Source organism: Spermophilus citellus (assembly GCF_964194105.1).
Source record: "Spermophilus citellus genome assembly, chromosome: 11".
Lineage (NCBI taxonomy): Eukaryota > Metazoa > Chordata > Mammalia > Rodentia > Sciuridae > Spermophilus > Spermophilus citellus.
The window spans coordinates 136002556-136015698 of record NC_138192.1 but is presented as its reverse complement, the minus strand read 5'-3'; the positions used below and the strand labels follow the sequence as shown (position 1 = coordinate 136015698).

Here is a 13143-nt window from a genome sequence, read left to right as displayed (position 1 = left end):
ACACCTATGAGCCATTTCCAAACTGCACCTATTGGGTGTAAGGCGCACAGGTTCTAATGGTTCACATGAAGAGTGCACAGCTGGCAGTGCTGCGGGGACGCCCCATGCCCACATGCGCAACAGGTGAGAACCTGCCCTGCCTCTCACCACTGCTTCTCAGACGCTCTCAACCTGCACACACAGATACAAAGGAAGACTGCGGGTGTGACCCCTGAGGAGGGAAAGTCCCAGTGCCCTCAATCCAGGGGGTGAGAACATGCTTGGGGTCCTCCCTCCCAGCTGAAAGTTCCTACGAACTTTCTTCAGTACTTTTACTTTAAAATTTCATTTATTTCAAAAACAAAGACCCGCCTTTCCTGGTGGCTGCACAGCATTTGCTGAGCAGCCAGGTCTTTCTTCCTGACCGTGAGTCACGTTCTCTGCCTGTGGCGTCCCCTGGTGTCCTCACGTGCTGTGCTGTGCTTCCTCATCTTTATCTTGCTTTGCGAGGCATCACTAACTTCTGACAACTTGTACTGGGCCATGTGGTGGTGGCTTTCTTTCTACTTATTTCACTGGTGCTTGCTGAGCTTTTTTGGATCCAAGATAACATGCATTTATAATTTTCATCAACTACGGACAATGCCCAGGGTGCTGTGTTTTCAGTGTTTCCTCCCCCACCTTCTCTGTGACTTCAGTCACCTGTGAGTCAACTTGCTTGTCATGGGCCACAAAGGCCGGGAAGCTGTGCTCCACGTGCTCTGGGCTTTTCTGCCTTTAGCTCTGCTCTTCTGTGCTCAGTTAGACCTTTTAGTACTTGTTTCCCTCCACAGTGCATAATGTGCTCTCAGGCCAGGCTGAAATTCTCTCATACCAGATTTTTCTTTCTTTTTCACAATGCTAGGGATAGAACCCAGGTGCCCGTGCATGTGAGACAAGTGCTCTAACACCGAGCTACATTCAACCCAGATGTTGTTATTTTAATCTCTTGAAATTTCATCTGGTGCTTTTTACTGCCTTCCATTTATCTCAGTTTATTCTTGTTTTTCTTTATTCTTGTTTTTCTTAAAGTATAGGGGCACTCTTAAGAGTTCTCAGAGCTAGTGGCACACAGCAGGAGGAATGATCATGAACTTTTCACAACAAAAAAGGTTTCTGATTGTCATTTCTACATCTGGTCATCTGTGGATCTGGCCCTATTGCCTCATTTTCCTCCTGTGAACTACCTTTTTTGCTTCTCTGACAGCCAACAGTTCTTTATTGGGCATTAACTACCATGAACGGCACACTGCATGTATGGTGTGATGCCTCTCTGTGAAGGCCTTTGTCCTGGCAAGTGCTCGTCCTTGTGAACCCTGACACTCTCAGGCTGTTGGTAAGCTGTGTCCTGGAGAGCTGACCTCAGCCTTCATGTCCAGCCAACCCTGTTCCTAAGCAGGAACTCCCTGGAGCCTATCCTCGGTGCCCTGGGTGTGCGGTAAGACCTCTCCACTTTGGACAAGTGGAACGCCCGTTTCCAGACCACTGCAAGCTTTCTGGTCCTGTGCAGCTTCCCGCCCAGCCCACAGTCTCTGGGTAGTTACATTTCACCACGTCCAGCAATGGTCTTCAGCCACCGCCTGAGGGGACCCCACTGCAGCTCTCTGGAGCCCTTTTTCTTTTGGGGAGTTCTGTCTTGCTACATCAGGTGTGAGTCACCCCAGCTCCCCTGAACTGTGCTCTGTCTCTTTAGATGTTGAGACTGTTGTGTTCTAGATTCTCACCCCACCCCACAGCAGGGCCAGGGTCAAGGGCAGATGGCTGCAGTGCCTGCACAGTCCCCATGATCTGCTTTCCTTCTTGCAGGATCGACCAGTGCAGGCCCAGCCTCTTGTGCCGTCTTCTAGTTATTCAGGGTAGGAGGACTAATCTGCTCATCTCAGTTAGAACTCAGTTCTAACGGAGCTACCAGTTCTTAGGAAGTTTCATGACACAGCTGTGGCTGCTCATGTGCTGTTGGTGGCTGCTTTCCCACTTCAAGGGCAGAGATAAACAGCTGTGCCACACTGCATGGCCACAGAGCCCAAGATGTCTACTATCTGGCCCTTCAGAGAAAGAGACTCCTAGCTCTTCAGTTACTACCACAGCCAGAGGCAGCTCAGCCTATTTTTGAGTGTGACACACCACACTACATTTCTCTTCTCTACCAGAAACTTAAGTTTACATCATTATTACAATCATGAAACTGAGCTCCTAAAACATGTTGAGACACTCACTTTTCTTCTCCAAGAATTCCACAATTTCTTTCACTTCAGATGCATGAACTAATAACTCTAAGGAATACTCACTTGTCCATTCATGAGCAAAGCTTTTTCCAATGCCTACCTTAGTATTTTTGATAATTTTGCAGTCACCAAGAATGAAATAAAACATGATATGGTTAACAGAATTAATACATTCAGCATGTCCAAGGACATGCTGTAATACAACACATAGCATTGTCCATAAAATATAATAGGTAAATAATACAATGATATCTGACTAACAACAACAACAAAAAGAATGTCAAGTAACCACTTAATTTCAATGAACTTTAAGAAATAAGGGTTTTAATTGTGCACTAGAACTGTTACTTGCTTAAAATACATCCACCGGTATAATTTTAGGAGTTAGTAATTTTTTAACAAGAATTAAAAACAGTTCTGATTGATGAGTACAGCAGCTATCTGCTAACATATAATAATGACTACACATCTAGGAGGCTTTTAGACCCATAAACATTTTAGATTTTTCTGGATGAGAATTTTAGAGTGGTTTAGGGGTCTCTCAAGGCTCTTTCATGAGGAAACAGTCAATGTCAGCAAGATGCAGTCCTGCATCTAAGTCTGCCTGGGGCTGGAGTGTGTTTCCAAGGGGGTCCCCCACACGGCTACCCAGACCTTAAGTTCCCCGCCTTGCAGCCTTCTCTATGAGCTGTGTGAGTGTCCTCAAAGCCCACAGTGGCTTCCCCTGGAGCCAGTGGACCCAAAGACGGCAAGCTGGGAGCCACGAGGCCTTTTACGACCTAGTATAAGAAGTCACACCCCTTCATTTCTGCAGTGACCTCTGCCTATATAGGTAGTTGGGGGGTTGCGGGGAGACGGGTCATGAAGACAAGGAGTTAAAGGTCACTTGAAGCCATTTTGGAAGTCAGCTGCCACAATGAGCAAAAACCAGACACGGTGCCACAGTAACCCAGCTACTGGGGAGGCTGAGGCAGGAGGATGGCAAGTTTGAGGCCAGTCAAAACTTAGGGAGGTCCTGTCTCAAAATCATAAAAAACTTAAAAAGAACTAGGGATGCAGCTCAGAGGTTGAGTACTCCGGGTTCAATCCCCAGTACTGCAACACTCCCTGCCAAACCCCCAACACTCATATGTAAATAGATGAAAGAAAAATGATAACTCTACTCAAGCCAAATTTTTCAAGTGATTTGAGCCTGCCAACAAAGGAATAAAAAATCCTCCTTCTATTCTAGGCAATGCTGTTGCTATACAGCATGGCTGGGAAGAGGGACAGCTAATTAATAACACTGAGGTATAAATTAGTTTCTTACCAACCACCATCAATGTGAACTCAAAACCTTTTTTCACTGATTTCCGGTGAACTTGATTGGGAAGATTTGCAAATCCAACATAGCCAGGAGTTTCTGGATTTATAAACTGAGTTGGTTGTTGCTAAAACAAGATTTAAATAAAAAAAGAAGAGCTAATAAATAACTTGATTGTTTTTCAGATATAACCACTTAGACCTATAACAAATAAATAGGTGACAGTTCTACAAAGCCATTTCTCAGAAACTGGTATTATTCACTTATGATCACTAAAAGAAAAACCAATAATCCCTTAGCTATATGCTAACCTGAAATGAACATTTTGTTAATCAATATTCTGCTTATGAATTCAGCAACACATAAAAGGTACAAGTTTATTAATTCCTCTTAGTTGCAATTTCTAAGTTGAGATAAATGGAGTTACAAGAAAAAAAAAACAATCAAGCTTACAAAGAGTACTAAACTGAGTGGTTTCATTCAGCAGATGTGGCTACAGAACAATCTCCAACTAGACCCTGTGAGGGACACACTTATGAAAGGGAGACAGCTCCTCTGCCATCTTCCCAGCTCTGTGGGACACGGCATCACCACAGGCCAGGCAGGGGACCCACAAGTGAGATGCTGAGTATACAGCTTCAAAGACCAAGAAAGAAAAGCGCAAAGAGCATGTGAGCCTGCACAGAAGCACCAGTGCTCCTAAGGGACAGGGCACCAACACAGAATGGACAGAGAGGCAAACGGCAAGCCAGGGCCAGGCAGTAGCACCCTGGAGATGACAAGAAGTTTCTAGAAAGACACAACTGATTTGTTAATTGGAAAGACATGAAGCAGTCTCTTAGGGTTACATTTTATAAACTGCATTCACATGTACATACAAGTGGAAGTAAATATACACAGATTTTAGTAGTGTTATTTTGCTGGGTGGAAAAATGGCTGATTCTTCTTTTTTTTTTTTTTTGCTTATCTGTGTCCCACACAGATAATACTTTTATAAAAAGCAAAAACTGATTATAATTTTTTAAAAACCTGAGAGCAATGGACAACAAGAGGCTCAAAGCCAGAAGGCAGGCAGAACTGTGACTTTAACCACAAGTTCCATCTTTCTCAGCATGTGTCTTAGAATTCACTTACCTTAGGCTTTGAGCCAGCTCATCAGGGCTGACCTAAGCCAAATCATCAAGTCTAAGAGCTCCATCAAGCTCAGCATGATAAACTACCAGAATTTAAAATCACTATTTGATTAGTCCGCTGGGAATGACCTAAGGAGGCTAAATGGATTGTTATTGCTGTGTTCAGAAAAAAGAGACCTGAGAAAAGAAACAGCTCAAAACTCTTAGAATGACAAATTAGACTTCTTTATCTCAATGAATCAAACATGTAAGTCCTGACTGTAAAAAGTTTGAAAAAATAGATCAGTTTCTCCTTACCCTGTGTATACATGATAAAGCAGGATCTTACCTTAGACATCTTTCCTGGTGTCTCCTCTATCTGTTAAAAACAAAACAAAACCCACCTCAGTGTCTGCACACGTATACCACACAAAACCCACCTCAGGGACTGCACGTATATACCATAGATGCTTCTCACGGGCCTCAGATACATCCCCAGAATCATGAAAATCACCTTTTATCACAGAGGTAAATTAGACTTAAATGTCGGACACAGATGAAAGCAACCGTATGCAGCATGTACATGTGATCCATTCCACATTTTCAATATTAAGCTTTCTTTTCAGCACTGGCTGACTACATGCTAGACACTCTAACTCTTCGCCACCCAGGGTGCAGAGGTGCCTAGCTGCCGAGTGAGCAGGATCGAGGCACCCGAGTGCTGGGGAGTCCACAACACTTTTAAAGAAGTCTAGAATCTGTAGACAAATCTTAGAACCCTTGAAGCATTGGGAAACACCAGCACTGTTGGCTGACCTTCAGAAACAAGGTCAGGAGACAGGCCTGCAGTCCAGGGCGATTCCCTCTGAGGCCCAGAAACAGTACAAAGTGCCTTTCACTTTGCTGTTTTCCCTCTTTTCCCTAAATCATGAATATTGCACTCTCCAAGTGTCTCTTCTAAATGGAAACATTCCCAAGCATCTTGGAAGAAATGAGGTCCCCAAATACATGCAGTGTATTTGGTCTGGTTATTCAAGGTAATAGAGCAGTAAGATTCAAGAGCCCTTGAGTTTATGGTAACGTCTCCTAGAACGCCTAGGTTACAGTCTTGGTTCTTCTTTTTAGAGGCCCACTATATGCCTTGGTCTTGGAAAACCTAGGAAAGCTCCTTAACAGTAGAAGTTCCCACAGGATTAAAAGAGACAGATGGAAGAAAAAATAAATTTTCCTAACAACAAAGATCAGACTCTATACATTAACCAACTATGTGAAACTGTGTAAGAGAGGTAAATTAAGGTCTCTTGAGTGGAAAGGATAGTCTAGAAAAATTCTAGTAGAGGAGAACTGCAAAGAGTAACTACCTCAGCAAAACCTAAGGTTGGAAAAGGAGTAGAGGAAGAGGTGAGGGTCAGATAGAAGCACACACATTGACAGAAATGACCACCTCGACTTCCAACAACAAAAACTAGTGTCTGATTAGGAAAGAAGAGGAAAGCCATTGAAGAAAAATAGAGGAGACCCGCCATATTAAGAGAAAATAGGTAACAGACAACAACTTGATCACCCAGCAAAGATAAGGAAAAAGAACAAGAGCAAACAGAACCAACAGCAACCCTCAATCAAGACAAAAGGGATGAAATTAAAAATATCTGCCATCAGTATAAATGTAAAAGAACCTCATTTCTCCTAAAAAAAAAAAAAAAAAAAAAAAAAAAAGGACCTGTGAGTGACGTAACTCAGTTTTAGAATGCTTGCCTAGCACGTGTGAGGTCCTGGGTTGACCCCCAGCACCAAGAACTTTAAAGTTTTTACAAATCAAGAGGGCTGGGGATGTGGCTCAGTGGTGAAGCCCTTGCAGCAGGATGGGAGGTAGATTGGTTAGAACAGAAATGTGCTTAAAATTAAGGACCAGAGAAAGGCTGAAAGACACCACACCAGGGCAAACCCAAGGAGCAACAGGATTAGCATGAGTCAGGAAGGGTTCAAGGTAAAAGAACTAAACAGCAAAGACAAGAACACAAAGTTAAGTTAATAAAAATATAATTTGAATGAGGAAACGTCCATGGGCCTTTCTCAGAACTGGATAGATGCAGGGAACACGGGATGAGAGAGGCAGAGTGGACTGCGCAATCCCACAGACACACCTGACTTAGCAGAGGAGGCTGGACTCAACCAAGAAAGCATCTGAAAGAATAAAGTAAGACTTTAAAAATTGGGGTTTACACGTATTAAAGAGTGAAAATCGAAGAAAAGAGAGGACGCATAGGAATGGTAGGACAAAAGGTGGCACAGAGGGAAAGGCGGCGGAAGAAGGGGTGTGCTCCTGGCCCTGGAAGGGACTGGACAACCTCCCAGAGCCAGCGTCACCCAGAGACAAGACTAGGTGGAGTAAGAGCTGATTCTACAGCTCAACACAGAGCCAGTACCACGGCCAAGCCCTGCGCAGGAAGGGAAGCTCTCCACTGTACTTTATGAAGGCTGCATGGTTTAATAACAGATCCAGAGGGAAAGGGAGGGTGAGGGAAGGAGAGAGGAAACAAAAGAAGCACCTTCAGGAAGGAAGGGGCTGACACATACCGAGTGAATCTCACTCATGAATATCAGAAGTTAATCTCACTCATGAATATCAATGCAAAAATTCTAAAGGAAATATTTGCTAGCAACTGGATTCCAGAAACATATCAAAAGGTCCCATCGCTGGGGCTGGGTGGTGGCTCAGTGGCAGAGTGCTGACCTAGCATGCATGAGGTACTGGTTTCGATTCTTAGCACCATATATAAACAAGTGAAAAAGACAAATATACATAAAAAACAAAAATATATATACATTTTTTAAAAAGGCTCTATCACTATAAGTCATCACAACAACAAATTAAAGAAAAATTCATGGATAAATAAATGTTGATGAGGTATTCAATAAAATTCAGCAACCAATCCTAATATAAAAAATAAAGAAACTACTTAAATATAACTCAGGATTATTTCCCAAAACCAATGTCAAATGCTATTCCCTAATGCTAACCTACGTGAATCACAATTAGTAACTGAGTGTGAATGTCCATCACTATCACAAAGCTGGGCCTTTCAGGAAACATAGGCAGCATGGAGACCCCTCTTCAAACCCTGTTTTTTGCGATCAGGCCAGAAAGATTTCAGACGTGATTCAGAGTTAACAGGAATGAGTTTATTGAAGGGGTAGGAAAAGGGAAAGGACACACTCTTGAGGGTGAGAGTAGGTGCTCTCAGAGAGAAGAGGGACAATGTGCTTCTCTGGCACTCCAGTTTTCCTGGGGTCCCAGAGAAGTTTCCAGAGAGTCCTGCCCAGGTCCACCTCTTGACTTCTGACTGACAGCAAGACGATATCAGACTTTTAAGTCCCCACTGCCATGGCAACTGTAAGTCCCCTTGGCCCAGGCTGACCAGCTCTAATTGGATTCTTCATATATTCTTACAGACTTTACAGTTAGGAGGAACTGACCCTTATCTCCAGAGTTTCTCCTGCAGATAGGCAGTCTGCTGAGGAATGTGACATGTCCTGTCCACTGAGGCCAGCAGGGCTGTGGGCAAATTGCTTCTTGGAAAAGAGCATGTGGTGTTCAGCACGGTGGGCCCATTTTCTGGAATATTCTTTTAACCTTGAGTTCCCACCATCCTCAATTGTCTGTCCCTTAACATTTTCTACACATATGTTTAAATACTTATAAAAAACTTCAAGGCATAATTCAACCCCCCCACACGTGCCACCCATTATCCAGATTCAAAAATTACCAATTCAAGGCCAATCCCAGTTCATCCACCCTCACACTGAGTCTTCCAGCCCAGGACTACTGTACAGTCAAACCTAGACCCAGCATTTCACTTATACTTTGGTATGCATATCTAAAAATAAAGGCTCCTAAAATGACATATCTGAGGAAATAAAAGCTTTTTAATGTAATAAAAAAAAAACAGTATTCATATTTTTCAATTGTCTGGACTTTTTTTTTTTTCATTTTGACGAGAATCTAAATAAGATCTGGATATTGCAATTTTACCATGATTATTTAATACTACTTCAGTGAGTCTTGTGAATGCAGTGAAATAAGGTGAAAACACAAAACAAAAACGGTTGCTGACAGGACTGAATACACAGAAAACACAAACACTGGGGTTAAAAAAAATAATTCTAAGCCAGGCATGGTGACACATGCCCACAGTCCCACCTGCTTAGGAGACTGAGGCAAGAGGACCACTTGATCCTGGGTTGGAGGCCGGCTTGGGTAACATAGCAAGAGTATGCCCCTGCCCACTTCCAAAAGAATTTTAGAACAAGATAATTCAATAGGGTGTCTAAATTCAAGATGGATATTAACTAAGTCAAGTTTCTCCCAATACTAGCAATAAATAAGGAATGTAAAGAGGGAAAATGTCATTGACATCAGAAAAATCAAACACATAGACATAGGAACAAGTTTAGGAACAAGAGAAAATAGGTCCTATGTGAACCAAATTATTTTCCTTTTCCCCAGATTATCATAATTAGGTCTAATTCTAAAAGGAATCTCTAATGATGGGCTTTGTTCTTAAGGGAGCATGTAGCCGGCCTTCCCATTCCTGTGGAAGTACAGATCTCTGCAGACAGAAGAGTGGCACCTGCTTTACCAGCTATCATACCTACCCAACCTAAACCAAGACCCTGTGACAGGAAGACCAGAGCCTCTCTTGGACCCTCGGGCCCTGGTTTTGGCCACTGACCACCTTCATTTGCATGCACACCGTTCAGACACTGGCCTCATGTTGCCCTTGACCTCTACTCTGCTGTGCTCTTCCAGGGAAAACGGTGACTTCCACTTCTGTCTGGTTCCTCCATATCAAGACCTTCTCCCAAGACACAAGTATGAGAAAATGGAGGAAAAATGGAGAACACACTATTTTGTGTCAATTATGAATTCCAGGCTACAAATTCTTAGAAGACATTCAACTCTGCTGTAATGTTATGAAGCTTCTCTTGCCACCTCCTATTTGTTTCACATCAATTTTTTTTTGAATCATAGTTTGGATCCACAGAGGTTTTCTAACAATTTAATTTATTAACTTAGTAAAACAAAAGCTGAAAAGGAGCTGAACCTTTGGAGCACCTGGTTTTCAGTGAGAAGGCTCTGATCTAGTAACAGACTGCTGAGCACTGAAACTGATTAAAACCTCGGGTATAGACCAATGGGATCGCCCAACTGTCAAAAATATGGTCAAGTGAAAAAGTTCTGTTCTTTCACACTATGCTCATTCCAGATGCTGAAAGCTGTTTACAAGTTCTTTATCCTTGCCTCACACAGAGCAATACCCTCATCCAAATTTGCATATAATAAACCAACTTACCCAACAAGGGATCAAGAACAAAGAAAACTACCCTGGCATTATAAATTCTTATTTTGCAAGTGGCATTTATATTAATGAAATACTCACAAATGAGAATTATCATTCATTTATATATGTTATTCCTATACTTGTGTACATCACCCCAAGTTCACAAAGTGATCTTTCAACACAGGACTCCAAAGGTTCATCATTCCCTATCCAAAGGACTTAAAATGTTTCCACATTTGGATTCTTTCCATCTGAGGAAGGCATATGTATTCTAGTACCCTTCAATCAAGGGAACTTTCTGTAGAAACTGGCCCAACCACCAGCACAAAGAGGAGTAAGTACAGGCAATATCAACAGACTCCCTCCGCTCTTCAGCCAGATTAGTTTTGGTGCACCCTTTTCTCTAGGAAAAAACAACTTTTTCCATTTACAGAAGACTCTATATTTTTGGAATTCAGAAAAACCTGAATCTCATGAATTTAGGTCCTACCCTCTTTCCCTAGGTGAAAACTCTAAACTGTGGCACTGATGAGAGAGATCAGAGTGGAATACTGAAAAAGTATCAGCTAGACACAACCAGTATACACTGTCAGTGCCATATAGGACCCCAAAAATAACCACTAAAAATAACGATCCTCAAACTAGAAGCACCAGAAAATTGCTTTCTTAGCCCCCCCCCCACGTCATCGTAGTTTTCCTTACAATGACAAAATTTCCTTATCTACTTGATAACCTACTACGTGCTGGTCACCGTGCTAGGCAACGTGAGGGTGACCACTACCTCACAGCATCGGGCGAACACCTCTGCAGCCTGCAAATCCAGCACAAGCAGCGGGCAGGAACACCAGGCGAGCGGGAGGCACAGAAGGTGGCCAAGGTGGGGGCACCGGCCGGCGGCGCGGCGGACCGTGGCAGTGTGCACTCCAAGTCCAGCGCGGCTGCGTCGTGGGTCTGCGCGTCTGCAGAGCCCACGGGGTCGGGCGGTGCCGAGGCGAAATGGAGCCAGAAAGCTACGGGAACCAGGCGTGGTCCGGACTTGGGTGCCCTGGCCCGCCCGGCTCAGCGGTCTCCCCACCGGGCCCCCATCCCCGCTGTCTCCTTCGGTGCAGGAGGCCCTTGGTCCAGCGTCGCCGGTGCCGGCGGAAAGCCACCGCGGACAGGCCCTGCTGCCTCTCGGCCCACTTATCGGCCACGTCCATCATATCGGCGCGACGTGCTCCGCGACACTGAGCTTCGCAAAGGTCGCGGGGTGGCCGGCAAGTCCTCCACATCTCCAGGACGAAATGGCACCGTTAGAGGGACAAGATGGCCACAGGACCGAAGCGCCCGGCGGACCCGGCTCCGCCGCCTCCCTCTCTACGCTCGCCTGCTCGCGGGCCCGCCGGGAGGCCCACCCTCGGGGCCGCGCGGGGGACCGCGGCGTCGCAGGCACGCCGCCCTCGGGCAGGGACCCTCCCGCCGCGCCCCTCCCCCGCCCGGCACCCGCAGCAGACCGGCGCTCGAGCAGGAGGAGCGGAGCGCCCCGCATCCCCTCGAGAGGGTCGGCCCGTAGCTCCAGGCCGTGCGGCCACGGGACAGTCGGGCAGACTCACCTTCCGAGCCGCCAAACCGCAGAAGAGGTGCAGACCCAACGCGCCGCCGACCGGACCCGCCCCGCCCGCCCGCGCGCACGCGAATTGCGTCATCGAGCCGCCCCGCCCTTGCCAACACCTTCCTGGCCAGAGCCTCCCGGCCTTCCTCCCCTCCCCCACGCGGCCCCATAGCGCAGGCGCACAAGCGTCCGCGGCGTCCGCCTCTGCGCAGGCGCCTTGCCCCTCCCACGGCGGTTGGCCATATAGAAGCTGGGGGCGGGGGGAGGTCAAGCGTAGCCTCTTCTCCTTTACCAAGATGGCGGCTTGTCCCTGTTTCGCCACAGTTCCTACCTTATGAGCTTGGTTTCCTCACGCTAATAAGAGTGGTACAGGTAACGAGAATCTTCGCCTTACGGGAAACTGGACTGGGAGAAAGGGCGCTTCTCTAGAAGGAGCCAGGTGGCCGCTGAGGGTAAGGGCGGCCGGGGACGGGCAGGTGGCGGCGTGAGTGCAGAGGGCTGATGGGGAGGGGGCCTTCGCCTCTATCCTCCCCTCCAGGAAGATGGCGGCAGCACCGAGCTGGCAGCGCCGAGAGGGGCTGGGCTGGGGCTGGCGAGCCGCCGGCGGGCTCCTCTAGCCGCCACCGCGGCCGTCTCGATGGCACGTCGCCGCGCCGGGATTGGCTGCGCATGGGTCATGTGGGGCGCGGCCCGCGCACACCATAGAGTCGCGCCCGTCCCGGGGGACGTGGCCTTCCTGCGCCTGCCGGGGCCCGCGCCCCGCGGGGAGGGCGGAGCCGGCGCGGCCCTCGCTTCTCCTAGTCAGAGGCGCTAGGTGAGACCTGCGGTGTGCTCAGCGCGCTGGCTCGCAGCGGCCGGGCCAGGGTCCAGCGGGGATGTGCTTTCCTCTGCCGCGTGTGGCCTACGGCTCGGGCTGCCGTCTGAGTCTCCCGCCTCGGCCTGACGCCAAGGCCGCTGTGCAGGAAGCCTCCCTGCGCGCCCCTGACCACGAGGAAACTCTTCCTGCTTCACTAGCGGGTGCCAGGCGTTGAGAACCGGAGCTGTTCTGACACAAGGCCCGTTGCGAGGGTATTTTTGTGAGTGGCCCCCTTGGAAGGGGGCCAGGTGCTTAGGTTCGCTGACTTAGAAGGGTCAGCTTTGACGTGGTGTTTGCATTCCGAGTGAACCCAAAGAGAAACTGACGCGTTTTTCGTATCAAACAGTGCACACGGGCGAAGAAACGTTTGGAGTAACCTGTAGAGGCCGTGATCTTCACTTGCAGGATGACTCGTCCTTCAGTTTGGGGGTTTGTTATTTGTAGATCTGCAGTTTCAAAACTACCCCAAGATCTCAGGCAATGACTTCACACATTTAATGTCTTCAGTCGCTTTCTTAGCAGGCAGCTTTCTTAAAACATCTTTAAGATAAAGTCACAAGATGGTTGAGCTGTTAATAGTTTAATGTTCCTTGTGGAAACAAACCTGAAATACTGAAACATTGGATGAAACCTAGCGCCTTTGTGTATATTTTAATTATTTCCAACACTCAGAGTGCCCCAGGATAAATTCATTAA

At 46.7% G+C, this 13143-nt stretch overlaps 2 protein-coding genes across 7 annotated transcripts in view; one reads left to right on the top strand and one right to left on the bottom strand.

Annotated features, from left to right (window-relative positions):
• The window catches only part of SEPTIN2 (septin 2), a 36772-nt gene extending 24724 nt beyond the window's left edge, over window positions 1-12048 (bottom strand). Inside the window, exons 1-3 of one of the 3 annotated variants that reach the window (XM_081261035.1) lie at window positions 11923-12048; window positions 5008-5037; window positions 3553-3673 (exon numbers count right to left, since the gene is read on the bottom strand). In XM_081261035.1, the coding sequence (XP_081117161.1) occupies window positions 3553-3673; window positions 5008-5016 (130 nt within the window). In that variant the 5' untranslated portion in view covers window positions 5017-5037; window positions 11923-12048. Of the gene's footprint in view, window positions 1-3552; window positions 3674-5007; window positions 5038-11592; window positions 11777-11922 lie in introns of those variants that run through there. The other 2 variants (XM_081261033.1, XM_081261034.1) reach the window with 2 other exon arrangements.
• HDLBP (high density lipoprotein binding protein) overlaps window positions 11827-13143 on the top strand; it is a 54068-nt gene continuing 52751 nt past the window's right edge. The window contains exon 1 of one of the 4 annotated variants that reach the window (XM_081261012.1): window positions 11827-11963. The gene's annotated coding sequence lies outside the window, so the exon portion shown is untranslated. Of the gene's footprint in view, window positions 11964-11997; window positions 12044-12300; window positions 12406-12432; window positions 12877-13143 lie in introns of those variants that run through there. The other 3 variants (XM_081261015.1, XM_081261014.1, XM_081261016.1) reach the window with 3 other exon arrangements.